A 22799-nucleotide genomic window follows, 5' to 3' on the forward strand; every position below is an offset into this window, starting at 1 on the left:
AAAATATCAGCTGCTTCCTATCGGCAGTGTCGGTGGCCTAGAATCGGTTCTGACGGAAATAAACCGGCGCCCTCCCACCCATATTCCTCATCCAATTCTTCAAGACGAGGCAACATTTTTTGAAACCCTTAATAACCAAAGTCAATTGCAACTGTTTGGTTGTCTTTCAGTATTCCTCCAAAAAATTAAAATTTAAGTGAATTATTTTAGTGTATTGTAAGTAATTATAAATTTTTCAATATTTGTGCAAGAATTTGGAAGAAAAATTTGAAACCTAAAACGAAAGTGAAAATTTTAATAAAAGTTTTCTTGATTTCAAGTCTTTTGTCGCAAAAAGTATTTTTTTTACTTTTAAAAAGAAGGCGAAGAAAATCAATTTATAATATTTGTATAAAAATGTTTTACAATTTATGGAATCATTTTTTTTTGTTGAGTATGTTAAAGAAATAAGTTGAGTTAAGTTTGAATTTCTCTAACCGAAGAAAGACAAAAAAAAGAAGGTTTTTTAAAATATAAGATTCCATTTTTCATTATTTTAGTAATCAAAAAATTGAGCTATCAGCATTTACTAACGCTTTTACTTTCACTTTTAATAACACGTCTTTAGTAAGTGCAACTTAAAAATTTAATCTGACTATTCAGCATTAATATTAACTGTGGATTGAATAATTTTAGTGATGGACAACCAACAAAAATTGCGCCTTTCTATCATAGATCATTTACTTATTTTACGGAAATTTCCAAATCCCTCATGCACTCATGTGTGCATAACATATTTCTATAAATTTTCCAAGCAAAATCGGAAAAGTTTTAATGAAATTTTTTCTTCACATATTTGGTGTGATCAAATCTGAAACAAGAAAAGTTTCCAACACAAAAACCGCTTCAAACTGGCTTAAACTGTCAACAGTCGACAGTTGCGGTGAATAATAATGGAAATTTGTTTGGTAAAAATATGATGTTATTTTCTGTTGCACTTTTTGGTCTTATGCAAAGTAATGTGAAACATTCTTTAATTAGTTTGCATAATTGACAGAATGTGAGAACAAAGTCTATGAAATTCTGATGAGTCAAACAATTGAAATGTGCCTTGAACTAAGACTGCTCCAGCCGGCTCCGTGTATATTGTGTGATAAGCAAAAACTTCCTCTAAATGAGGAAAAAACAAATAAGAGACACACTGGTGTCAGTTTGTCTGTTCTAGACAAATCCAAAGAAGCTGAGTTTTTGGAGGTGTAAACCAGTTTCAACTAAAGCAAATTGATAATTGATAAGGAACATGGAATTGAACGGAATTAAATTGATTAGACGGACATCAGATCATCCAGGAAATTTCAAATGCTAAATCAACATGAATATGCAAAAGTTCAAGTAGCTGAGACGGGTTTTTTTTTGTGTTCCATTTGTTTACAGTAACAGGCTTTGGCCAATTGGCTACATAAGTATTTACCTGTTAATTGATTGTTAAGCTAATGAGACGAATTTCAATGGGTTGTATTTTTTATTTTCGGTTCTTAGCCAGTTTAAACCGGCAACGAGCCGGTAAATGGTTGCTTTTAGATTTTTAAAATCAACCAGAACTATGCAGAACGAAATCTCAGCTGTGCTTATCAATGCAACTCAACCACTAACAATAGCAGATGCACCACCATCACCACCACCACCACCACCCCTTACCACCATTGTCTTCCCTTGCCTATAAGCTCGACCCTGAGCCGTGCGATCGTCTGACTGAAGTTTTTCTTTAGGGCTCTCTCACTCTCTCCCACACTTACAATGAACTCAAGTCTCTCTGACTCTTTTACTCTCCCTGTCTTTCCCTCTCTCTCTATCGCTTGCTCGTGTGTGTGTGTTTGTCGTTTGTTTTTTTTTTCAAAATCAACTTTTTTGAAAAATTGAATACAAGTTTTCAGATTCATCTCGACATTGTAAGCGTTAAGTTGTCTGTTCTCTGTGCACTCGCTCTCCCTATCGCCCTTTCGCTCGCTCGCTCAATCTATTAATTGTGTGTGAATTAATGAAATTAACAATAATTATTTTGTATATGAATATATATGTGTGAAATATTTGTAATTTGTGCTGTGATTCAAATTAACAGAATATACGAAACTATTGTGTCAACTAATATATGTATATATTATAAATAAATTCGATGAATATCACGACACTTTGTATTCAAGGATAACTTTCGGATAAAATTTGAAATTAATATCATAAATTGCTTTAAACCCAATCCGATTATTCTTTGAAATAGCTTTTTTAATGTGAATAAAAGGTTTTTAAAATCATAAACAAATCTTTTTAAAATTAATTTCGAGAAAATTCTAACAATACTCCATGCAAAACTCTTTAAATTGATCGATTGTTTATTTTTCCAACATAGTTAAATGAATATTTCATATTTAACCATTAAAACTCATAATTGTTATTAGTAAAAATTCATAATAAAAATTGAATTGTAGAAATAAATTGAAAATCATTCATGTTGCAGTGACTCAGGCTTGTTTCAGAGAAAGATGCTAAAAGCTGGATTAAACCAAAGAGTTAAAGAAATAATAAATACATAGGTTCATTCCCATATTAAATACAAGGTCGTTGTACTTACCTAATTTATTAAAAGATTTTGTATTCTTTTCATTTAAATACCCTAGAAAAATAAATGAATAAGGTATAACTATAAAGGCAACAATTAAAAAAAAGGATAGGGTTATAGAATTTAAAATACAATGAGTCCTCAAATAAATAAGCTAAAATAATTAATTTGTCTAAAAGTTAATATTAACATTCTTAGAAAAACAAGAGTTTAAATTAAATGTACAAACAGTATTGTCACGTTTAAGAAACACATTATAAATGGATAATCTCGATTTTTTCAGCAAAGATATTTAATTAGTGTTAAACAAATCAAACGAGAAATGTTTATACGTATACATATATGATATATGTCTCTCTCTTTGTTTTTTCGTTACAGCTTGATCATAAGATAATTTTATTATATCATAATTTAATACGACCTGCAATTCAAGACGAAATAACCACAAAAGTTCCAAGTAACAAAATGTCCACATCACTCGCCTACGCTGTGTTAATCGCCTTGATTGCCAATCTCTTATCAGGTGAATATATAAAATACTTACATATATACATATGTACATGCATTGAAGTACACAAATATTTTTTTTGTTTTATGTGAATCATTACACAGTTTTTCTCTTTCTCTTTTTTTTTTTATTTGTTTGATTCAAATTAAAATGTATCAAAGAATATATTTGCCCCATTGAGTTTAATGTGCCAGTTGCTATTTTGCTATTTGTTTGTTTCAATTTAAATTGGATACCCCAAAGAAGCGCTGATGCGGAAAACCCAATGCCAATGCCAAGCCAAGACAACACTTTTCATTTTTCAGTTTTCCGTTTTTCACTTGTCTGGATCTGTCATGCAATAAAATGTAAATTGACGCCATTTGACAAAGCAAATGAAATTTGCTCTTGTTTTACCCCCATCCATTGTTTTCAACTCAAATTTAATTGAATTATTTTGAGATCTATACTAGAGCATCGGGTGGTAGGAGGAGAAGGAGAGGGCTAACGAATATATATGTCTGAATACAAATAGGCAGGCCGTTTGATGAACGATTCTTGGCTAATGAGCAATAAATTAATCAGGTACCCAATATAAAATATCAAAGAAGCTAACTTCGGCTATGCCGAAGTTTATATACCCTTGCAGTATACTTGGCAATAATATTTTTCCTTTTTGAAATTTCTTTCCCTGCAACTCAATTCATCAATACACAAACAAAATATTATTTCTCTTTTTACCACAAGTTTTTCTTCTTCCATCATTTTCTAAGCAAAGCACGGCACGCATACACATACAGTTCATGTAGCGTTGCGTCTGTGTCTGTATGCGTGTGCTCTGTTGATTTGATGATGGCAGTAGTAGGCAGCAAGCAGCGCTGCCGGCAGCGTTTGAACCGATTTATATTGACTGTAACTTGTGTTCTATTTATCGGATCAGATTCAAATTTTGGGATCTGAGATTTTATATCTATTACTATCATATTGGTAAATTTCATGGGGATACTCCAATTTTTGCAAAAATGTTTCTTCTAGAGCTATATGATATAGTGGTCCGATCCCAAAGATTTTCATACTTTATCTCTCCCGGGTAAAAAAAAGCTCCCAAAAAAAATTTCATCCCGATAGCTCTTAAGATGGCTGAGTAAAACGCGTACGCACCGACGGACAGACGGACAGACGGTCAGACGGACAGACGGACAGACGGACATGGCTATATCGACTTAGCTTCTCATGCTGATCAAGAATATATATACTTTATGGGGTCGGAAACGTCTCCTTCTGTGCGTTACAAACATCTGACCAATTTTATAATACCCTCTGCAAGGGTATAAAAAAACGTGTTTGCCGTGGTAATTGATTAAGGCAGGTAAATTAACTAGGGGAAAATTAAAGAGGTTTATTCGAAGTATAATCTACTATCAGTTAAAATTGGTAAAATGGAAATTTCCGCTCTAAATTAAGTAATATGAACTTGGAATGATTTGTCTCTAGATCTATTCTTAATATCCATATCTTAAATTAGATAATTTATATCTGTAAACAAATTACATTTGCAGGAGGGAAAATGCTTTATCTGAACTTGCCCAACGGGGCATCTTATCATATTTCTAGAAAACACTTTAGTTCTATGATTGACGTAAAGATTTCTTTGAATATTTTCCAAACAAAAACATTATAAATGCTTCTTATACATTCTTATGTATTCTTATGTAGAGAACAATTAAGAAATTGTTGACACTTAAAATTTAACTGCAAAATTCTATATATTTTATTTGTTTTTTGCATTTAATGCTTGGCGATCTTTTGGACATGCAAATTGATTTAAAATCATATCAATTATCATCCATGATTCAATTATCAACACTCTCACACATTTAAGTTTCCACTCAGACGTTACTTAACGGCAAATAAATGGTGTTTAAATTAGTCTATATAGTAAACTGTAATATGATCAACAAATAGATAGATTCAAGTCTTTTTATGCATTTCACAGACAAATATGAATTTCACTCTACTCGATCTCGACTTAACTCCATTGCCATGGCCATTCATGAGGCCCGTTTCATTAGCGAACAATTGTCAAGTGCAAAAGTTGCAACAAAAGGCAACAGTTGAATCAGCAGACCTTACTCTTTAGCATGTAGATAAAGAGAATGCGGGAGGTTAGTTTCAACTGTTCACAAACAAGTTCAAGTTGTGTTCAACAGTCCCTCTCTTTCTCTGTCTCTCCCTCTTCTCTCTATATGCATATGCAACCAAATGCAAATTATCCAAACAAATTACAAATTCAAATCCAAATGCATGACCTGCAACTAGATTTTTATGGCAGGTGGTTTTTATTACTTTTTCAATGTTTGCTTGCTTTAATTAGTCCCACCTCCCAAAAAAGAAGAAAGAATAAGACGAAAACCTAAATGAAAGCAAAATTTTATAAGAAATGAAAGCGAACTTAAGATTACTTATACGCCCCATAAAACACTCGACATTTATTTACCTGACAAGTTCAGGCATATTGGAATTTACAGACTGTCAGACTCGATTGGAGGACGTTTTAACTTTTGTCTAGTTTAATTTCTTTACCTGGCTGAAATATACTTTATCAGTTGGGTTAAGTCACTTAGCTATATCGATGAATTTGAGAAAAGTTCTTCTAAGAAAAATCAGTGGTAAATTGTCTGCTTGCTCAAAATAGTCTGAACCTGTTTAACACAATAAAAAGTTGGTGGCTCAGTGGAGACCAAGTACTAAGTATAAAATTCTGTTCTCGACTTCCAAGCCCCGATATAGGTGGCGTTTACCCCGATCAATTCTTGAAAGGTATAGAACTATTTTAATAGAAAATGCCACATATTTTAAAAATTAGCTTTAAGGAATTTCATTACATTGTTTTTCTACATTATTAGGGTATTTAAAATGGGTTTTTTGGAATAGCAAATCTCTTGCGTGTTCTGGTCTTGAGGTGTTTTTTAGCCTTAACTTTAACTGTTGTTTTTTTTTCTACAAGTTTTTTGTCTGATGTGGTTGACATGCAATTATTCAGGTTACTTTTCTTGCAGTCAAGCAGTCAGGCAGGTAGTCAGTCAGTCAGTGAACTGGCTAATAAAAATAATTTTACTGTCAGAATGTCTGGACTTTTGAAAAGGGCAAACTAAGCAAGTCAAATGAAATGCAAATTAGTGTAATAGAACTTTCAACACATAAATTGATTTATATATCAGCATATTTTTCATACATGAGTTAAAAATGTTCATTTTTTGTATTTCGCAGTTTCGGCCTTGCGTTGCCATCAATGCAATTCACATGAGAATGAGGATTGTGCCAGTTTGCTTGTGAATACGCCCCGGGCCCAGCGGGACAATCAATATTTGACAGATTGTGTTGCCAAGGGTGAGCAACAAGCCTTTTGCCGCAAGACTGTCATCAAATTTGAAGTAAACCACGAACATCGCATCGAACGTAGTTGCGGATGGATAGAAGAGAAGTCGCAGAATTCGTGCTTCACCGCCGACAACGAGGGCTACAAACAGATAATCTGTACATGCAGTGATGAGGGTTGCAATGGAGCAACATCCTTGCTGGGTCCACGTCAAATGGGCTACAGTCTGATGGCAACTATCTTAAGTCTAATTGTAGTAAATTTAATTAACCATTAATAAAACCAATACCATTCATTTCATACCACAACCTAAAGTACCTTAAACAAAGCAAAAAAAAAAAAAAGAAAACTGGAAACCTAAATCGTAAAATATGTTTGCACTAAGTTCTTGTCTAATGCCATATCTATACGTGTATCTATATAATTAAATAAATCTAAACTTAAGTTTACCCTTCATTAATAGAAATTCATGTAATATCTTGCAACTGTTTCCCATTTAGATTTTCTTTATGCATTTCTATTTAATTTCTATGAAAATGTAAGCTAAATATTTAACAGAGAAAACAAAATGAAAAAAAAACACACACACAGAGAACATTTTTAATCTTGTCCCTCAGCTGGCATTTTCCACTTTTAATCCTTGGATTCTTTTTGCTCAACTCTCAAAAGAGAAGAAAAAAACACTTCAGCTTTAAGGATTTCAATAACACGCAGGCGGGTAAAGTTTTCCTTTGCATTCCTATCATCCTAGCCAACTAAGTGAACTGTTATTGTTTCCTGAATTGCCATGCCCATTTTCCTTCTCGGCTTCAATTTCAGAAAATTGCTTAAGCAAGCACAAAATTTCCCCTAGATTGGTAATGATTGCAAAAAGTAAAAATAAATGTAAAAAAGGTAATGCCTAATGATGATTAAATTGAAAATTCAAAATGGTAATCGAAAGAAAAATAAATTGAGAAACGATTTTTACATTTCAAGTGCAAAAGAAAAGAAATCAATGTTTTTTCTATGCAAATTATGGTGATAAGTAAATTATGGCTTAAAGAAAGTCAAATAATAATAAGGATTATATGAATGAATATTAAGTTGTAGACAGGGTCAAAGAATTTTTGAGTAAATTTTAAATATAAATTAAATAAAAGAAAAGAAGCTTTTATTTAATTTATTAATTAATTTATAGTTGCGAATTTTGTGTGCCAAACTAAATGTTTTTCATACACATTGTGATGATTTAAGCTTGTTGGTAGTAAAATATTTTTAATTGCAGTTGACTGCTATTAGTTTCTAACCATAATAGACAACTCAACCACCCGATTTGTATGGACCACACATGCATACACACACACACACACACACACACACACACACACGCACATACACAGAATAAACAAATTTATGGCTGCTAGTTTTATGTTGCATATTTTCAAGCGCCATTCAAGGATAAAACTTTTGTGTATTGGCGCAATTTTTCAATTTTTGGCAATAACAAACTGAATTTCCTTGAACAAAACCCAAACATAAGCCAAATAATTATGCACAATAGATGAAATAGCAGACAAGTGCTCTTGCTATAAGTAAAAGTGATGGTAAAATGAAGAAAAGCAGACTTTTTTTTTACACAAAATCAATGGGTTTTTATTTAACATTTTCTCTACATTCTTTATGTTGGCGCCAAGCTGTCCACAAAAATAAAAGGAAACCAGAGGCGGGCAGCTGGAGCGGGTGACTGACTGGATGGTTCATGTCGGATGTGGTGGGTTGCGGATGCTGTTGCTGATGGCGTCAGCCTGGCGACAGAACGCACCCATAGACAAAGGACGAGAGTAAAAGAACTGAAACTATGTATTTGAACTGGCGACGACAGTAGCAAGGAAAAGAGAGAGTAAAAAGAAAAAAAAACACAAAAATTATCCCCTCTTCGTGCTTTCCAAACGCATGTATGTATGTATGTAGGTCGCTTGTATCTGTATCTGTAGCTATATCTATAACCATATTTAAGTATGAATGTGTGTGTGTTAGAATGAACAACAACAACAACAACTGTGTCCCGGGTTGGCATTAAAGCCACGCAAGTGTCTTGCCCATAGTCAAACATTTGGTGTGTGCTTGACTTAATGGGCCAACATGTCGTCAGACAAACTACAAGAACAACAACAAGAACAGCAACAAAAACAACGTACAACATTGTCGTTATTATATTTGGCCCTTCTGCAGACATTTTGGCATTCTAAAAACTACCAATTGCTTGGAGGTCCTTGGCCAATTCATGCATTCATTTTGCTGCTATTGCTTTACATATTTCGAATTCAATGCGTTCCATATATGTATTAGTATATGTATGAATGGCAATTGCCAATAGTCAGAGGCAAGAAAAAAAGACCACGCATCAATTTACGCATTTCCTCTGCATGAAGGCCAAAATCTAAAGTTCAGTAGTTAGCAGAAAATTAATTTAAATGTAAATTAAACATACGTCTTTCAACAGGATGAAAAACAGCAGCGGAAAATCAAATAAACAAATGGAATAGGTAAATAAAGCAACTACCAAAACTTTTCAAAGGCTTACATCAGCGCTTTGATAATTATTCATGATCGTAGTTTGCATTTACATTGGGCTACGCCATTTGGATAGCTTTCTCATATCTGCTGATTGAAGATGAAAGTTTGTCCTGATGTATAATGTGCTTTCGTACCAAGTTATGTAGTTGACCGATTTCAGTAAAAGTTGTAAAGAGAAAGAAGGAAAAGTGAATTCGCTTGTATGTATTTAGTATTCAAAAGTTGCCCCAAAACAAACTTACACAATAAGTGAACAAAAGCTGAGGTAAATTTGGCACATCCTTTTGTCTCTTTGTCTAAACCTCGAAAGAAGCTGCAGCACGTTCAAGTTAATTGCTGCATCTGGGTGTTAGAGTGAGTGACATAAAAAAAGAAAAACAGAGATTGAATAAAAGAAACAAGCAAGTAGTAAAGATAAACTCCACAAAAGATCGGCATAAACTTACCTCAGTTATTTGGCTTAGAATTATTTAATTTTGCATTATATTCAATATTTCATCATTTTTCAAAAAATCTAACTTAACCGCTGCAAGTAGGGCAGCTGAACACCAGAGATTATGTGTATAGTCAAAATAAGTATCTAAAATTTGTTCGATATATAGATAGATATCAAATTTGTATCTCCACCTCCTAGGTTTTCCCAATGAATATTACGAAATCCATAGTAAGTATGGCAGCTGAGCAAATCTATCTGTCCTATGCTAAGCATTCCAGATAATGTTAAGTAAGGGGTATTACTTAATTCACTGAACAACAAAAACATTATTACAATTTCACTAACAAATTACAAAAGCGTGGATATCCATGCAATATCTTTAACTAACTTTTTTGTGTCACTCTAATAAATTAACATAATGCAAACCATTATAAGAGCTAAGTCCGACAATACTCAAGTTTTTATTTGTCTCATTCATATGCATATCTAGTAAATTATATATATAGCAATAAATTAAACTAAATACTAAAATTCGTAGTTATACTACAAATATAGGCACTAAACGTTAACGTAATAAGATCCACAGAAATTTCATACTCTAACTATAAATGTTGAATACAAACTTTCCACCAATTAATTTATGGAATTAAAAGGTTAAATATAAAATTTTATCTGTTTAGTTTAGTGCATTATAGAATAGTTGCCCTTAAATAAAGATCAGAATAACGACATTAGAGTAAAGCAGTAAAAAAAAGCAAAAAAAATTAAATGATATTTCGTATATTTTGATGAAATGTGAACAAATGGAATTTTTTTCTTTCCTATGTTGTAGCTGCTAAATACGCACTCGATGTATATTTACATTAGCTAGAGAGCGACTATATTCTATGCAATACAATCCACTTTAATTTTTTGGACTCGGGTAAGTCCACTTAAGAGCAGATAGATAGAAAGAGTTGACAATTACAAAATCGCTTAACTCAATTATAAGAGATTTTCGCAAATAGTTATAATTCCCAATAGTCTGGGTTCGTTCGCCACGGAAATTTCGTTTGATATGCATTTGATCTAACTGAAAATAAAAGTTTCTTATTGACGTGTTCTCTACACATGGAAAATATACTCACCCATCGTTGTCTCTGATTTGCACTTTTTGATGGACGACATTGTATCAATCGACGTATTTCATGCAGATAAAAGTGGTTCATAATTTTCTGTTCTAGCTCGTTAATATTTTTGGTTATAAAGAAAATTCTCAACATTTTTGACAAAAGACCAATTCCAAAGCAAGTTTCTACAATATCTGAGCTATTGGGCAAACGACTAACATAAGCATTCTTCAATAAAATAATATAACTTGCGATACTGAGTTCAATGATTAATCTGAGGGTATGAAATACCCAGCCAAGTTTTTGCATATTTCGACGTAAAACTAATAGTTCTTCAAAATATTCAAAGCAAAGAGACCAATTCACTTTCTGTTTGGGTAAACGATTTTCAAAAAACTCATCCAGTCCTTTAATTAAGTGATAATGCCATAAAGTCAGAAAGTCAATAAAACAGTATACAATCAATAGACGTCCACAGAGCACAATTTGGAGTAATGCTTCAATTGATTCTTCCATGTATTCGATTGTGGTTGCAATAAATAATAAAAGTAACATAAATTCGCGTAACCATTGACAGACTAAATTATACCGAGATATATGCACTGGCTTACTAATAAGATGACGATGGATTTTAATCAGTCTTCCTACTCGATTCAACAACTCGCAAATTTCGTTGGCCTTGTATACTAGAAGCCAACCGAAATAGACTACACTTATTTCCCAAATCCAATAAGTACCAATCATTATGAAAGCCGATACACTAACAACATTCCAACTTGATACAAGTACTAACGTAAATGTATAAATACTGGTAAAACATAAAACCGGCAAGACAATTAAGTAATGGAAGAAGTTCACATATTTAATCCAGCATTTTAAAATCACAAAATTCTGCTCATGAGATTGATAGTCAAAAACATAAACTGCCAGAATTTTAGTTAGCAATAGAAAATAATATGACATTGTGTTTCGTAAAGTAGTAGTTTACCAAAGTACAACGGTTTAAGTACTGACACCTTAGAAAAGGTATTTGATATGTATATGACTTGATAATTAATCGCATATGACTTTATTAATTATACTTATCAATCTATTTAATAATATCATTATGGAAGTTACAACTTGTCTAATTGTTTCCAAATATTTGGTGGGTGAAACGAGCTAGCCAGCAGCTTAGAAAAAATAAATTAATTTTTATTTTTCCGGAGTGTTGATAACAGAAAATTTGTTGCTTATGATACTTGTTACCAAGCTATTACCAAACTAATTTAATTTAAAATCAAAAATGTATAACAAAAAAAAAAAGTTATCATACACACAAACGACCATATCCCATACCAAATGGGTTACCTTACTCTGACTTTTTGATAAAATGTTTTCGATAGTTTCGATTTTGCATATTGTGATTAGTAGCTTAATTTTTGCTATTTGTTATTCAGCTCAAATCAATAAAAAAAGTATTATCTTTGAAACTTTAAAAAATGAGTTTACCCAAAATATAGATTTCAACTAAATAACAAATTTTAAAGATTTATTAGTTCAACTGTTTTTGAAAAACTTTTAATGTGTTATTGCACAATTTACTTAGTCGCACAATCCACTTGAGACCTCCAAAAATAAGAATAAACCATTTTATTATTCGAGCATTAAAATCGCTTAACAAAGTTTGCATTGTGTCCCAAAGCTTTCCTTGCTTTGTCTTTGACAATGTTTATACATTTTTTTTGTTGTTCTTCCTGCTTTTGCCTTCTGGCTTTTTTTTATTCACATATTTTCTTGGTGTTGTTTTGCATTTTAAATCTGCTCGCAGATTCCGTATGTTAATCAGTTCTATGATTTATATATACATATTTACCATAAATATATCTTGCTACCACTGAGTCACGTACCAAATAAATGACGTATACGGAATGTGGAGCACAATATATATTTCTAGCTGAAAAGTATTTTGTATCCCCCCCTCACATGAAAGCAAGAAATACTATGCTTTTGCTGTGGATAATTATGATGCATACATATTTACCATAAATGTATCTTGCAACCACTGAGTCACATACCAAATAAATGGCGTATACGCAATGTGGTGCACAATATATATTTCTAGCTGAAAAGTATTTTGTATCCCCCCCTCACATGAAAGCAAGAAATACTATGCTTTTGCTGTGTGATGATGCCAATGATGATAACGATGATACTTGATGCAGTTGGTTATTTTTGTTGAGGCATAGCAAAAACTTGTGATTGCTTCCTTTTGGTTCTTTAGATGGCTCATTGACCTGTAAGGTAAAACTGAAAAGAAAATTCCTGCTTAGACGGCTTTTCATCTCAGATACTCGACCTACCTGAAGATACTTCAATTTGATGCCATTGTTGTTGCCTGCACTCAAGTGCAATAAGACTGCTCGTAATGGAACAAAAAATTACCTATTTTAGCTTGGTAAATTGATTTCACAAGCTTTTGCCTTTAATGCCATAAACGGATGCCCTTTGGGAAAAACTTTTTTGCGAAACTCATAAAACACTCTGTAACTTTTTTTACTTGTCTTAAAAAAAAGTAAATTATTATGGGTAATAAAAACAAATAGAGTTTAATCACGTATATATGTCCTCAAACGACTCAAAGAAGTTTGCCTCTGATTTAGAGTGCATTAATCTTCCTCGTATCCATTTCACAAACGAAGAATATGGCCAAGTAAATTTCTGTATTTGTTATTTTAAATCCTGAGTGAAGCAATAAAAGTTTTATGCATTGAGTTCAATTACTTATCTCTGATTGACTCAACCTTAATTTCCTGATTGCAATGAATCTTACACAACAAAAATGCAAATGAATTGGTAAATATTGTTAAATTTATCATTTTTTTTTTACTTGCTTAGGAGGAAATCAAAGTGATATAGTTTGCTTTAAAGCTATTTGGAAGCATAACAATAATTCAATATATATAATTTTTCCTCAAGTTACATATGCAATTATTTCCCAAGCTTAGCTTTAACTCAATTGTCAGCAAAAACCCAGATAATTCAGTGAAAATGTAGAAAACAAATTAAACAAGAAATAGCGGAAAAGAGTTCTTAAGTATCGAACCCTCATGAAAATTTTGCTACTTTCGCCGTTTGCATCCAATTTTTTAAAATCTGAATTCAGTCTGAACCTTAAATACCCCATTCGAGCTGACATAAGACTCTCAGAATTTAAAATTTATAAAGTCTGTTAGTGACATACGTATTTTGAAATAGCTAAAAGAGAATAACCTTAGGAAAACTTTTTATACACACCTCTCTAGTTGTACAGAGGACCCAGCACATTTGTGGATGGATTCAACTGAAAGCCCTGCAATTTCAATTACTTCTTTGTGCTCACTATTGACCAGTTGGTTTCATTTCAGTGTTAAAGGCCAACAAAATTCCTTCTATTGATACCTGTGTTGCAAATAAGACAGTTCTTAAACGAGTTTTAAAAAAGTGTTTAAACTGAAGAATTTAAACATTTATGGAGTTTAGTTAAAACTTATAAATGTTGAATAGTTTTGTCAAAGGAAAGACGTTTTCAGACATTTTCTTTTATTTAAATTTTATACAATCTCAACTACTGACCTGTAGTTCTTAAGTTCTTAAATATTTTTTTATTATTTAATTCGAATTTGAAATTTAAGTGGCATTTTATTGCTTCAGTTCTTTAACTTGGTATTTTTCTTACTTTTTATTTTGAAATTCATTTCTCCATTGTGAACCATTTGCAAACGCATTTGGTTGCGATTGATTTGCCCAGAAGCTGTTGCTATTGCTGCTGCTGCAGTTCTATGGAAAAGCGATAAAGTTTTATGTTTATGGCTGCCAATGGCTCCAGGTCGTTTTGGTCTGAGTCTCTGGTCCGGGCTCCTGCTCAGGTTTTAGTTGCCTTTCAGGTTTTGTAGCTGTCCTTGTTGAGCAAGTTAATTGGCAACTGGCAGGGTTTACATACAACTCTCAGACGGTGTTTGCCAGTGTGTGTGTCTGTGTGTACCTCAATGCGTATACGTAATAAAACTCAATTAAACTAGAGTAAACACGAACAGGAGCTGCCGTTTATCCACTGACACACTCTATCTCTCTCTCTCCCTTTTTTGCATCTGTTTGGTGAATTGGGTTTTTCTTTTTTGCCGCAGCAGCTTGTTTTATTGAGCACTGGCAAATTGTCTTGCATACTTTTGTGCGCCGACCGTTAAAAACCGAAAGAAGAAAAACTTTTTCAATTAGCGTGCCAAGCGAAAATTTCATCTAATTAAAGGCCATGGCCAAAACTTTGACCCACAAAAATGTTCACCAAAAATTTATGGTCTAGCCAGGCCAAGCAGAAAACCTCTTTACGATGGCTAAGATAAAAACCGTAGCTAGTCAAAAAAAGGAAAGTAAAAGTAACAACTGTAAAAAAAAAACAACAAAAACACAAAAATAAATGTGTCAAGTTGTAAAAATCGGGAACATAATTTATGGTTGTAAATCTAATGGCATGCAATATACATTTATTTCCACCAACCATTCTTTTGCTGTATACTTTCACTGACCTTTAGCTTGAGCGAAAAATGTCTACCGGAAACGGAAACGTGCGTAAACAGCTTTAATTATGTCCTATCGTCCAAAATGTGCTGTGCATGTGTATGTGTGTGTCTGTATTTCGCATGCCATGAGTATTGAAGGAATTATGACATCAACTCGTACTGGTCACTCCAACGGCGACGACGTCATCGTCTTTGTTCCCGGTTCGTCTGCTATATCCAAATATGACCTTGTCACGCAGCAATCATAGTCACAAATATTGCCTACGCTCTGATTTCATTTTTTCAGTTTTTAAGCTTCACTCATTTACATTATAACACAAGCATCAACAGGCAGCAAATTTTATGGCAACCAACATTGAAATGAAGCCAAGAAGTCTGAGAAATGAAATGGTATAAGGAGGGTAATTGAAATTCTAATGTGTTCCGTTTTACCCATTCGCTCAGAACTCACAAATCAGCAATGGAAGTCCTTTGGTGTAAAGAGCTATAAAACTAATGAAGTCAACGACATTATTAAGTGTCATTCTAGCTATTTAAATTAAAAGACCTAGGGCCTATTTTATATTTACCTTTTCAACTTCATAAGAACTGAAATATCTTGAGACAAGCTTAGATCAACTTCGACGACTTTGTCAAGCCGACATTGTAAAAAAAATTTCGCTGTCTGGTCACAGACTCTTCTTAGGACTGCCTAAGCCCTTAAACATTAAGCCTGTTTTCACCTTTAAAGAGACGCATATAATATATCAGACATTGCGTGCCTGCCCATTGGACAGCTAACACCTTTTTTCATACTTCTATATGGGCTTGTATTTCGAAAGGCATACTTTTAATTTAATTATTTCTATTTATGTTTATGATAAGCAGCAATAAATTATCTTTGATTGATTATCCCTTAAAAAGTAATAGTTATGGAGATAGAATTCTTAACGTTTATTATGTGTCACATATTTAAAGGTTGACAATATTACTTCTAGTGTCGGTTACAATAGCGTGCAAAGAATTTAGGCTAAGTATATTTATTTTTAAGCATGAACCTCTAGAATCTAGACGTCTGTCTATGTGCCAAGCTTAATATTTTGTCAAATATCTTAGCGTGTTAGCTTGATTACAATACATTACAATACATTCATACATTGTTTACCTCAATCTTTATCTATGCTCTACTATGACTTAACCTTGTTTTATAAAGGACTACCTCAACTTCCCTAATTTCCTTGTTAAGGTAATACTTTCCAATCTAATCCAATATAAAAAGTTGATTTCGCCAGCCCTTTAAAGTTAAAGGACTTCTTTCTACAATTTCTCTACTTTTTTAAAGAAATTTTTGAGAAACTGTTTACTGAAACCATACTTGAAAAGGATTATAAATGTTATATATTGCCTACTGTGATTAGAATAGCCAGAAAAATAAGTTGGCACAGCTAGGGGTCCACCCACCCGTCTAGCTCTGCCCCCCTTGGCGTCTCTGACATAAACAAGCGGCCGCATTAGCCTAACACTTTCTTTCCTTCGTTTGGCTTCAGTTTTGTTTCGGGGCCAGGGCCGCGACCTATACCAATCACTGGCTGCATTGTTTATGATAAATTGAAATGCTTGCCAGTTGCATTTCACCCGGAGAAGGGATAAGAGGATAAAGCAAGAGGAGTGGAACAAAACGATAAATGAGCCCGGCCACCACCTACACAGGATTTTGTGAGGCCAAAGACAAGTATCAAAAACAAAATGCAGCAAAAAAACAAAAAAAAAAAGCAAAAATGTATTTAGTATGCGGATGAATTTTTCGCTCTTGGGCGCCCACTAATTGCTGCCCTTTGTTGTTGCTATTCTCCTCTATCTTGGGGCCACATTTATTTTCTTTTTTTTTTTTTTTTTTGGTTCCCAGTTTTCTGCCTGCTTTTCGCATGATACTCCCTAGGCACTCATATTTCAACAGCATCCCTTTGCTCTTGGGGTTTTCGTTTTACCAGATCCACACTCCACACTTCTTTTTTTGTGTTTGTGGTTGTTGTATGCTTTTGTAGCTGGTTCTCGTGGTGTCTCTTCATTTTGCGTTTATTTTATGAATACATAATTTCATTTTAGTTTCACTTTCAGTGTGAAGCTTATCTCCTACCCACTAGTTTGCGCTAAAGTGAGCACACTTCAACCTTTTTCATACTTTTCTTCCTCATTTTTGGTGCTGCATTTTGCAATTTGAATAATTTTGTAAAGGTTTTTTTTCTGTCTTGTATTTCGTTTTTTTTTTTTGTAGTTTTTTTTTTCTGCGGACGGGGGTAACCGAAGACGTTATTACTGTCAGAGTCAGGAGCCAAAAGCCACTCGAGTAACGCACCCACGCAGGACGAAGGACGCACCCACATGCCGTCAGACAAGTCGTCGTCGCCGTCGTCGTTTGTATCCTGGGAACGATGACGCAGTCGTTTCTGGCTCGGCCCTAGACTAGCGTTTGTTCATTTTTCTTTGCTGCTTGCCAATTTCAGTTTACATTTGGTCAACGGCATAGACGGAACATTTGCGCAAATTGTCGAAAGGAAGATCCGCGAGTTTAGTAAAAAATAACGAAACAAAATAAAATGCATCCAATTTCAATGAAATCTATAGCAATTATATTATTTTTAATCAGCTGCTGCATTTCCAAAGGTGTGTGTCTGTGTGTGTGTGTGTGTTTAACTCAAAATCTTTAATTTATATGATATTCGACAGGCTCAGCCATCGAGTGTTACGTTTGCGATTCCACGGATAATCCAAGTTGTGCGGATCTTGACTCCAATTCGAGTATTGTGGCAGAAGTAAGTTAATCAACATATGCATCAAAACAAAAATTCCAAACAAAGTGATTGATGATTTCTTCACTTCTGACTCAGTTACATTTAACCCATACTTGGCACATAAATTCTACAATTCCCCTTTTCAATGTAAAAATAGTGCAAATTTTTGAAGTCAACCTTTCTTGCTTTCACGAAACGGAAGCGGAAACCTGCAAACGTCCTCGCTTTTGTCGTATTTTTAAGTGAATTTACTGGCCCCAGACAACAATAACAACAACAAAATAAAGCCAGTGTAGAAGAGAACAAAAAAAGTGAAAGGAAACGATACGAGACCCAAAAACTTAACCCGGCCACGTGCCAAACGGTTGAAATTCTTTTGTGAAACTCGAAGGAACGTAAATTCTAACCAAATACCTGTAAGAGCAGCAGCTTTGACAGCTTTCTCGTGTTGAATAAAAGAAAAACATTAATTTAAAATTTCAACGAAAATTATAGCTTTCGTTTGAAAAATCCGATTTGATGAAGTCAGTTTCATGTACATATATCGCAGTTTTGATTGTTATTTACCTTTCAAATTATTCTGATATCGCAACAATTGTAGCATAGTTTAAGGCATAAACATTTTATTGAACAACAATTTAAAATAATTTTTTTTAATTTCTTGTAGATAAACAGTTATACACAATGTAAATATGAGCGTAAATATTGAACGAAAGTAAAACACATTTAAAATGCTATATTTTTACAAATACGCAAAGAATTTAGATCGGACAAAGAGCAAACTTAAATTCTTTGATTTCTGAATAAACTGTAACTTGAAAGTCTGAGCTGAATCAATCAAAATTTAGTTAATATTAATAATATTCAAAAGTTAGTTCATATTTTCTCGGCTCATAAGTAACTTAATGAAATAAATTTGTCTATAATTTGTGGGTAATTATATTCAAAAGATGAATAAAGATGGTCATCTTGGTATTTTCCGTTTTTGCCCACACCCAATTTTTGGGTGGGCAAATATTTAAGACGTTTTTGCTAAAATCTTTAATATTATAGATAGAGGTATGAACTCTTTAAAGAAATTCTGGTTTTAGCAAAGCTAAAATAAACTGCATAATACAAATACAGACCCAATATTCGATTTGAGGCCAATTGAAAATCTAAAATTTGTATGGAATTTTTTGTTTTTTTTTTTTTTTTTTTTTTTAAATCCAACTATTTTTTGTGCTTCCGGATATATGTGGAATACTTATATACGTATATACTCAAGTATCTACTTATATACCCCTTATAATGTATTAGTTCTTTGCAATTTTCGTTTAAGTTTTATTAAATATTCTTCAGTTAGTTATAGTCTATAAATAAACGGATTGCCAATAAAACAAAGAAGACAAATAATATTATCTTTTTGTTGTAAATAATTCAAATATTAAAAATGCTTTATTTATTTATGTGTTTTATTCTGCGAACACATAGAAATTTTATGTTTATATATCTATATTACACACTTTCCGAGTTCTTTATTTAGTAAAATTAATGATCGAGTGAAAGGTATTTTTTAGTTTTAAATAAAGTATATTTAGACAAAATATTAATAGCAGAATCATTTCGGTAGGGAGAAATAAATTAGTTTCAATATATAAAAAAAAATTAATGTCATTGTAAAATTGTTTACAATATCTTTAGTTAAAAAAAAAATGAAATCTTAATCTTATTATTAATCTAATTATTGTTGAAACATAGATCCAACCTAACATTTTTATTTATTTAATTATTTATTTATAATGTGAGTGGGCAGTGGTTGTAAATTACAGCCAATCTTCTTACTAGCTATAGCTACTAGGCCTTAAGGTAAACCTAACATTTTTGAAAACACATTTCTGTAGAAAACTTGTATAAAGTTTTTAGTTGCACTTTGTTTAATTAGATTGCAATGTGAAACGGGTTAAACGACTTATAATAACCAATAATATATATACAAAACGTTGCATTTGTTCATTTGATTAACAAATTAGTGAGTTCTAGGAATATATGTAGTTTTTAAATGGTGTGTCTGATGAAAGGGGTGTGATTAATGTAGCTAAGTTTGATTAAACGTAACTTAAACAATAATAAATTTATTACCAAATCGTTTTAAGCCCAAGAGTTTATTGAGGTCACTATTATTTTTTTTTGTTTATTGGTTAAAAATGGTATAGAGAAATTTCATTGAATACTTTTCAACTTTTCGAATTTTTCTTTATTTAAATTTTCTTTAAATGAAAAGGAGATCTAAAATCAAAGCTAAAGGAAGTTCTCTTAATAAATGAGTTAAAAAACATATAAAACAATAAAACAACAATATAAAATAATAACTTTAAGATAACGGCAGCGAAAAGTAGGAAATGTCATTTCCGTGGCGCTACTCTGGTTTCCTCCTCAAAATTCTGAGTGTGATGATTGCACTTCTAATACTATCTATCTGATATATAGTAGATGATGATTGTATGTCTCTTCTGATAAGATAAATTGACATGGTTAACACGAAATGCAGCGACAATTAAAACTCATCGATAAGACAAGAATTGTCTAATAGATATTTGTCGGTCGCTTTAACAATGATCAATTGTTAGCGCGTGTTAAACAATTATTTGACATTATTAGGTATTTACTAAAGATTAACTTGTCTATTGTATCGTTCGATATAGAATTGCACTTTGGACAAAATGAGATCACTGAACACATGGCTCTTAGACCTAAATAAGTTTTCGTATTTCGATAATGGAGCCGGTAAAAATCCATTGATGAATTGCCAAAAGGTGGTGGCCAGAGAGCGTAAGTATTGGATTATGATACATATAATGAATTCTGATTCACAATTCGTATTTCTTATCAGCTGTTTACAATCGAGTCGTAACGGCTCGTTTTTGTCAACTGGACACTGGCGACTCGGATGCCTGTGCAATTTTAAGAAGTAAAATGGGAATACCCCAGGGAAATCAACAAGGACAGGGACGAGGCAAACGGGACCAACTGCAGGCACGAAAGGGTCAACAGGGTGGCTATGACAGTGGAAATTATGGAGGTCAGGCCGACAATGATGATTCAGCGCCCAAGGATGAGTTTTTCTGTGAGATATGTAAAACGGATCGTTGCAATGGTGCCGCAGCCATTACGTTGAATCTCTACACTGGTTCTATTATGATGATGGCCATGATGATGAGGGCTATGCGGATTTTCCAGCTGGGTTGTTGAAATAGTGACAGTTGGCGACTGAGTTGGTTGCATTTAGATTGAGTTAACTGTTCTCATTTACTTTGTAAATATTTGCAAAAGCAATGTCGTTAATATGTACAAACGGCCCCACCCCTCCTTTCACAGTATGAAAAACTTAACTAAACCACAACATACACACACCCAGAGAACCCAAACCTTAGACATGTAAGCACAGACACACACATACACTACAGTACTCGCACACCCCCACACAAACACACACACACACACCCATACACACGAAGTTGCAATCTTCTTTACTTTCTGCAGAAAACACGCTTTGAATCTAAACAGATATTACAGCCAGCAACTGCAGCAGCATTTCAATTCAATATCAAAATGTTATCTATATACTTGCATACATATGATATACATAAAAGTAATTCTAGATAACTCAATTCGGCATTGCGAATTTATTTCATACCCAGTTTAGAGGAAAGTCTGCAAGAAACGCTTCGGCATTTCAAAAATCTTTAAAAATCCTTTTGAATAAATCTTTGATAGTCATTTTTGAAAATGTCCAGCAAAGCTAGAGGAAACTGTTAAAAATTTGTTGTAAAATTTGTAAGTTTGTTCTAGCACATTGTCTTAGCTGACCTTAAACCACTCAGTTAAGTCTTTGGTGCTAAGTTGATCCCTATAGGTTGATAATTATGACATGTCATGCACTTTTGCTAGACAAATTTACAGTAGCAGTAGGAAACAACAAAATCCTTTTTTAAGCTATTTAAGCGATAAATTAGATAAAAACGTTGCATTGAAACTTTCATCAAAATATTGACCACATATTTTTGACACCGTCTTGAATTTGACTAAATCTTAAAGGTTAGCAGAACAATTCTTCGATTTCTTTTATTATAATTCCCAACTAGTTATGGCTTTGGCTCCTGAAAATAAAATTAAAAGTTTTTAATATCTAATATTCGATAAATATTACTCTTCTGAATGAGAAAAATGAATGCAAACAGTAAGAAACTTAGTCGATTGACTTCTTCTTTTTTCTTTCTCAATTTAAACACAATTTTTCACTTTCCTCTGACGGGGTACGCGTAAATATGTTTTTTTTAATTTTGTTAAATTAGCATAATAATGTGTCACTAATTAATAGATGAATTGTTAGGGGCAATTAGTTCTTTTGTAATATGTATTAAACTCACCAAATGCCTTTAATTTTCATTTTATATAAAATCGACAACAACAAAAACCAAAAAAAATTAATGAAAGAAAGAAAAAATTATAATATAAAAAAATTTAGGTAGAAAAAAATCTGATTAGGCTTATTAAAACAAGATAATTTTTCTGTTGATTATTTGTATGTTTTTCAGTTGTACAACTTATGCAACATTAATAAAAATAAAAAAAAAACAATCAATATTCATAAAAATAAAATTTACTAGAATACTTAAAAAGAGTGTGAAAATCAGCAATAAATGTTAATTAAATGTGCAATTAGAAGTTGAGCCAGAAGAACAAATTTACAAAAATCAAAATGAGAAAAAAACACAACGCATAAGCAATAAAAGCAAGTAAACAAGAGCTTAAAAAATGCCACGCCTACACCACACTAATACACACAAGCATACATACACAAACACACATATACAGACACACACACCTAAATAGAGAGATACGATGTTAGTGCACTTTGACAACAAAATACAAATAAATAAAACTG

General features: G+C 32.7%; 2 protein-coding genes across 2 annotated transcripts; both read left to right on the forward strand.

The window, feature by feature from the left end:
- Nucleotides 1-1986: 1986 nt before the first annotated feature.
- On the forward strand, nucleotides 1987-7054 carry LOC26529368. The gene is made up of 3 exons (XM_015178562.3): nucleotides 1987-2005; nucleotides 2972-3116; nucleotides 6351-7054. Exons 2-3 carry the CDS (start codon nucleotides 3059-3061, stop codon nucleotides 6734-6736), a joined length of 444 nt encoding a protein of 147 aa, XP_015034048.1. The 5' UTR covers nucleotides 1987-2005; nucleotides 2972-3058; the 3' UTR covers nucleotides 6737-7054.
- Nucleotides 7055-17605: 10551 nt separating this feature from the next.
- On the forward strand, nucleotides 17606-22009 carry LOC6641740. The gene is made up of 4 exons (XM_002064482.4): nucleotides 17606-17744; nucleotides 17808-17893; nucleotides 20557-20683; nucleotides 20745-22009. The coding sequence occupies exons 1-4, from the start codon at nucleotides 17678-17680 to the stop codon at nucleotides 21101-21103; spliced, it is 639 nt and encodes a 212-aa protein (XP_002064518.2). The 5' UTR covers nucleotides 17606-17677; the 3' UTR covers nucleotides 21104-22009.
- Nucleotides 22010-22799: the final 790 nt, after the last annotated feature.

Source organism: Drosophila willistoni (assembly GCF_018902025.1).
Source record: "Drosophila willistoni isolate 14030-0811.24 chromosome 2R unlocalized genomic scaffold, UCI_dwil_1.1 Seg200, whole genome shotgun sequence".
Taxonomy (NCBI): Eukaryota; Metazoa; Arthropoda; class Insecta; order Diptera; family Drosophilidae; genus Drosophila; species Drosophila willistoni.

What these genes read in the sequence shown, in the direction of transcription:
- LOC26529368 (XM_015178562.3), top strand. Translation starts at nt 3,059, where the DNA reads ATGTCCACATCACTCGCCTACGCTGTGTTAATCGCCTTGATTGCCAAT. An exon ending in GATTGCCAATCTCTTATCAG is followed by an intron (nt 3,117 to 6,350) that starts GTGAATATATAA and finishes TGTATTTCGCAG; the next exon opens with TTTCGGCCTTGCGTTGCCAT.
- LOC6641740 (XM_002064482.4), top strand. Translation starts at nt 17,678, where the DNA reads ATGCATCCAATTTCAATGAAATCTATAGCAATTATATTATTTTTAATC. An exon ending in ATTCGAGTATTGTGGCAGAA is followed by an intron (nt 17,894 to 20,556) that starts GTAAGTTAATCA and finishes CGTTCGATATAG; the next exon opens with AATTGCACTTTGGACAAAAT. An exon ending in AAAGGTGGTGGCCAGAGAGC is followed by an intron (nt 20,684 to 20,744) that starts GTAAGTATTGGA and finishes ATTTCTTATCAG; the next exon opens with CTGTTTACAATCGAGTCGTA.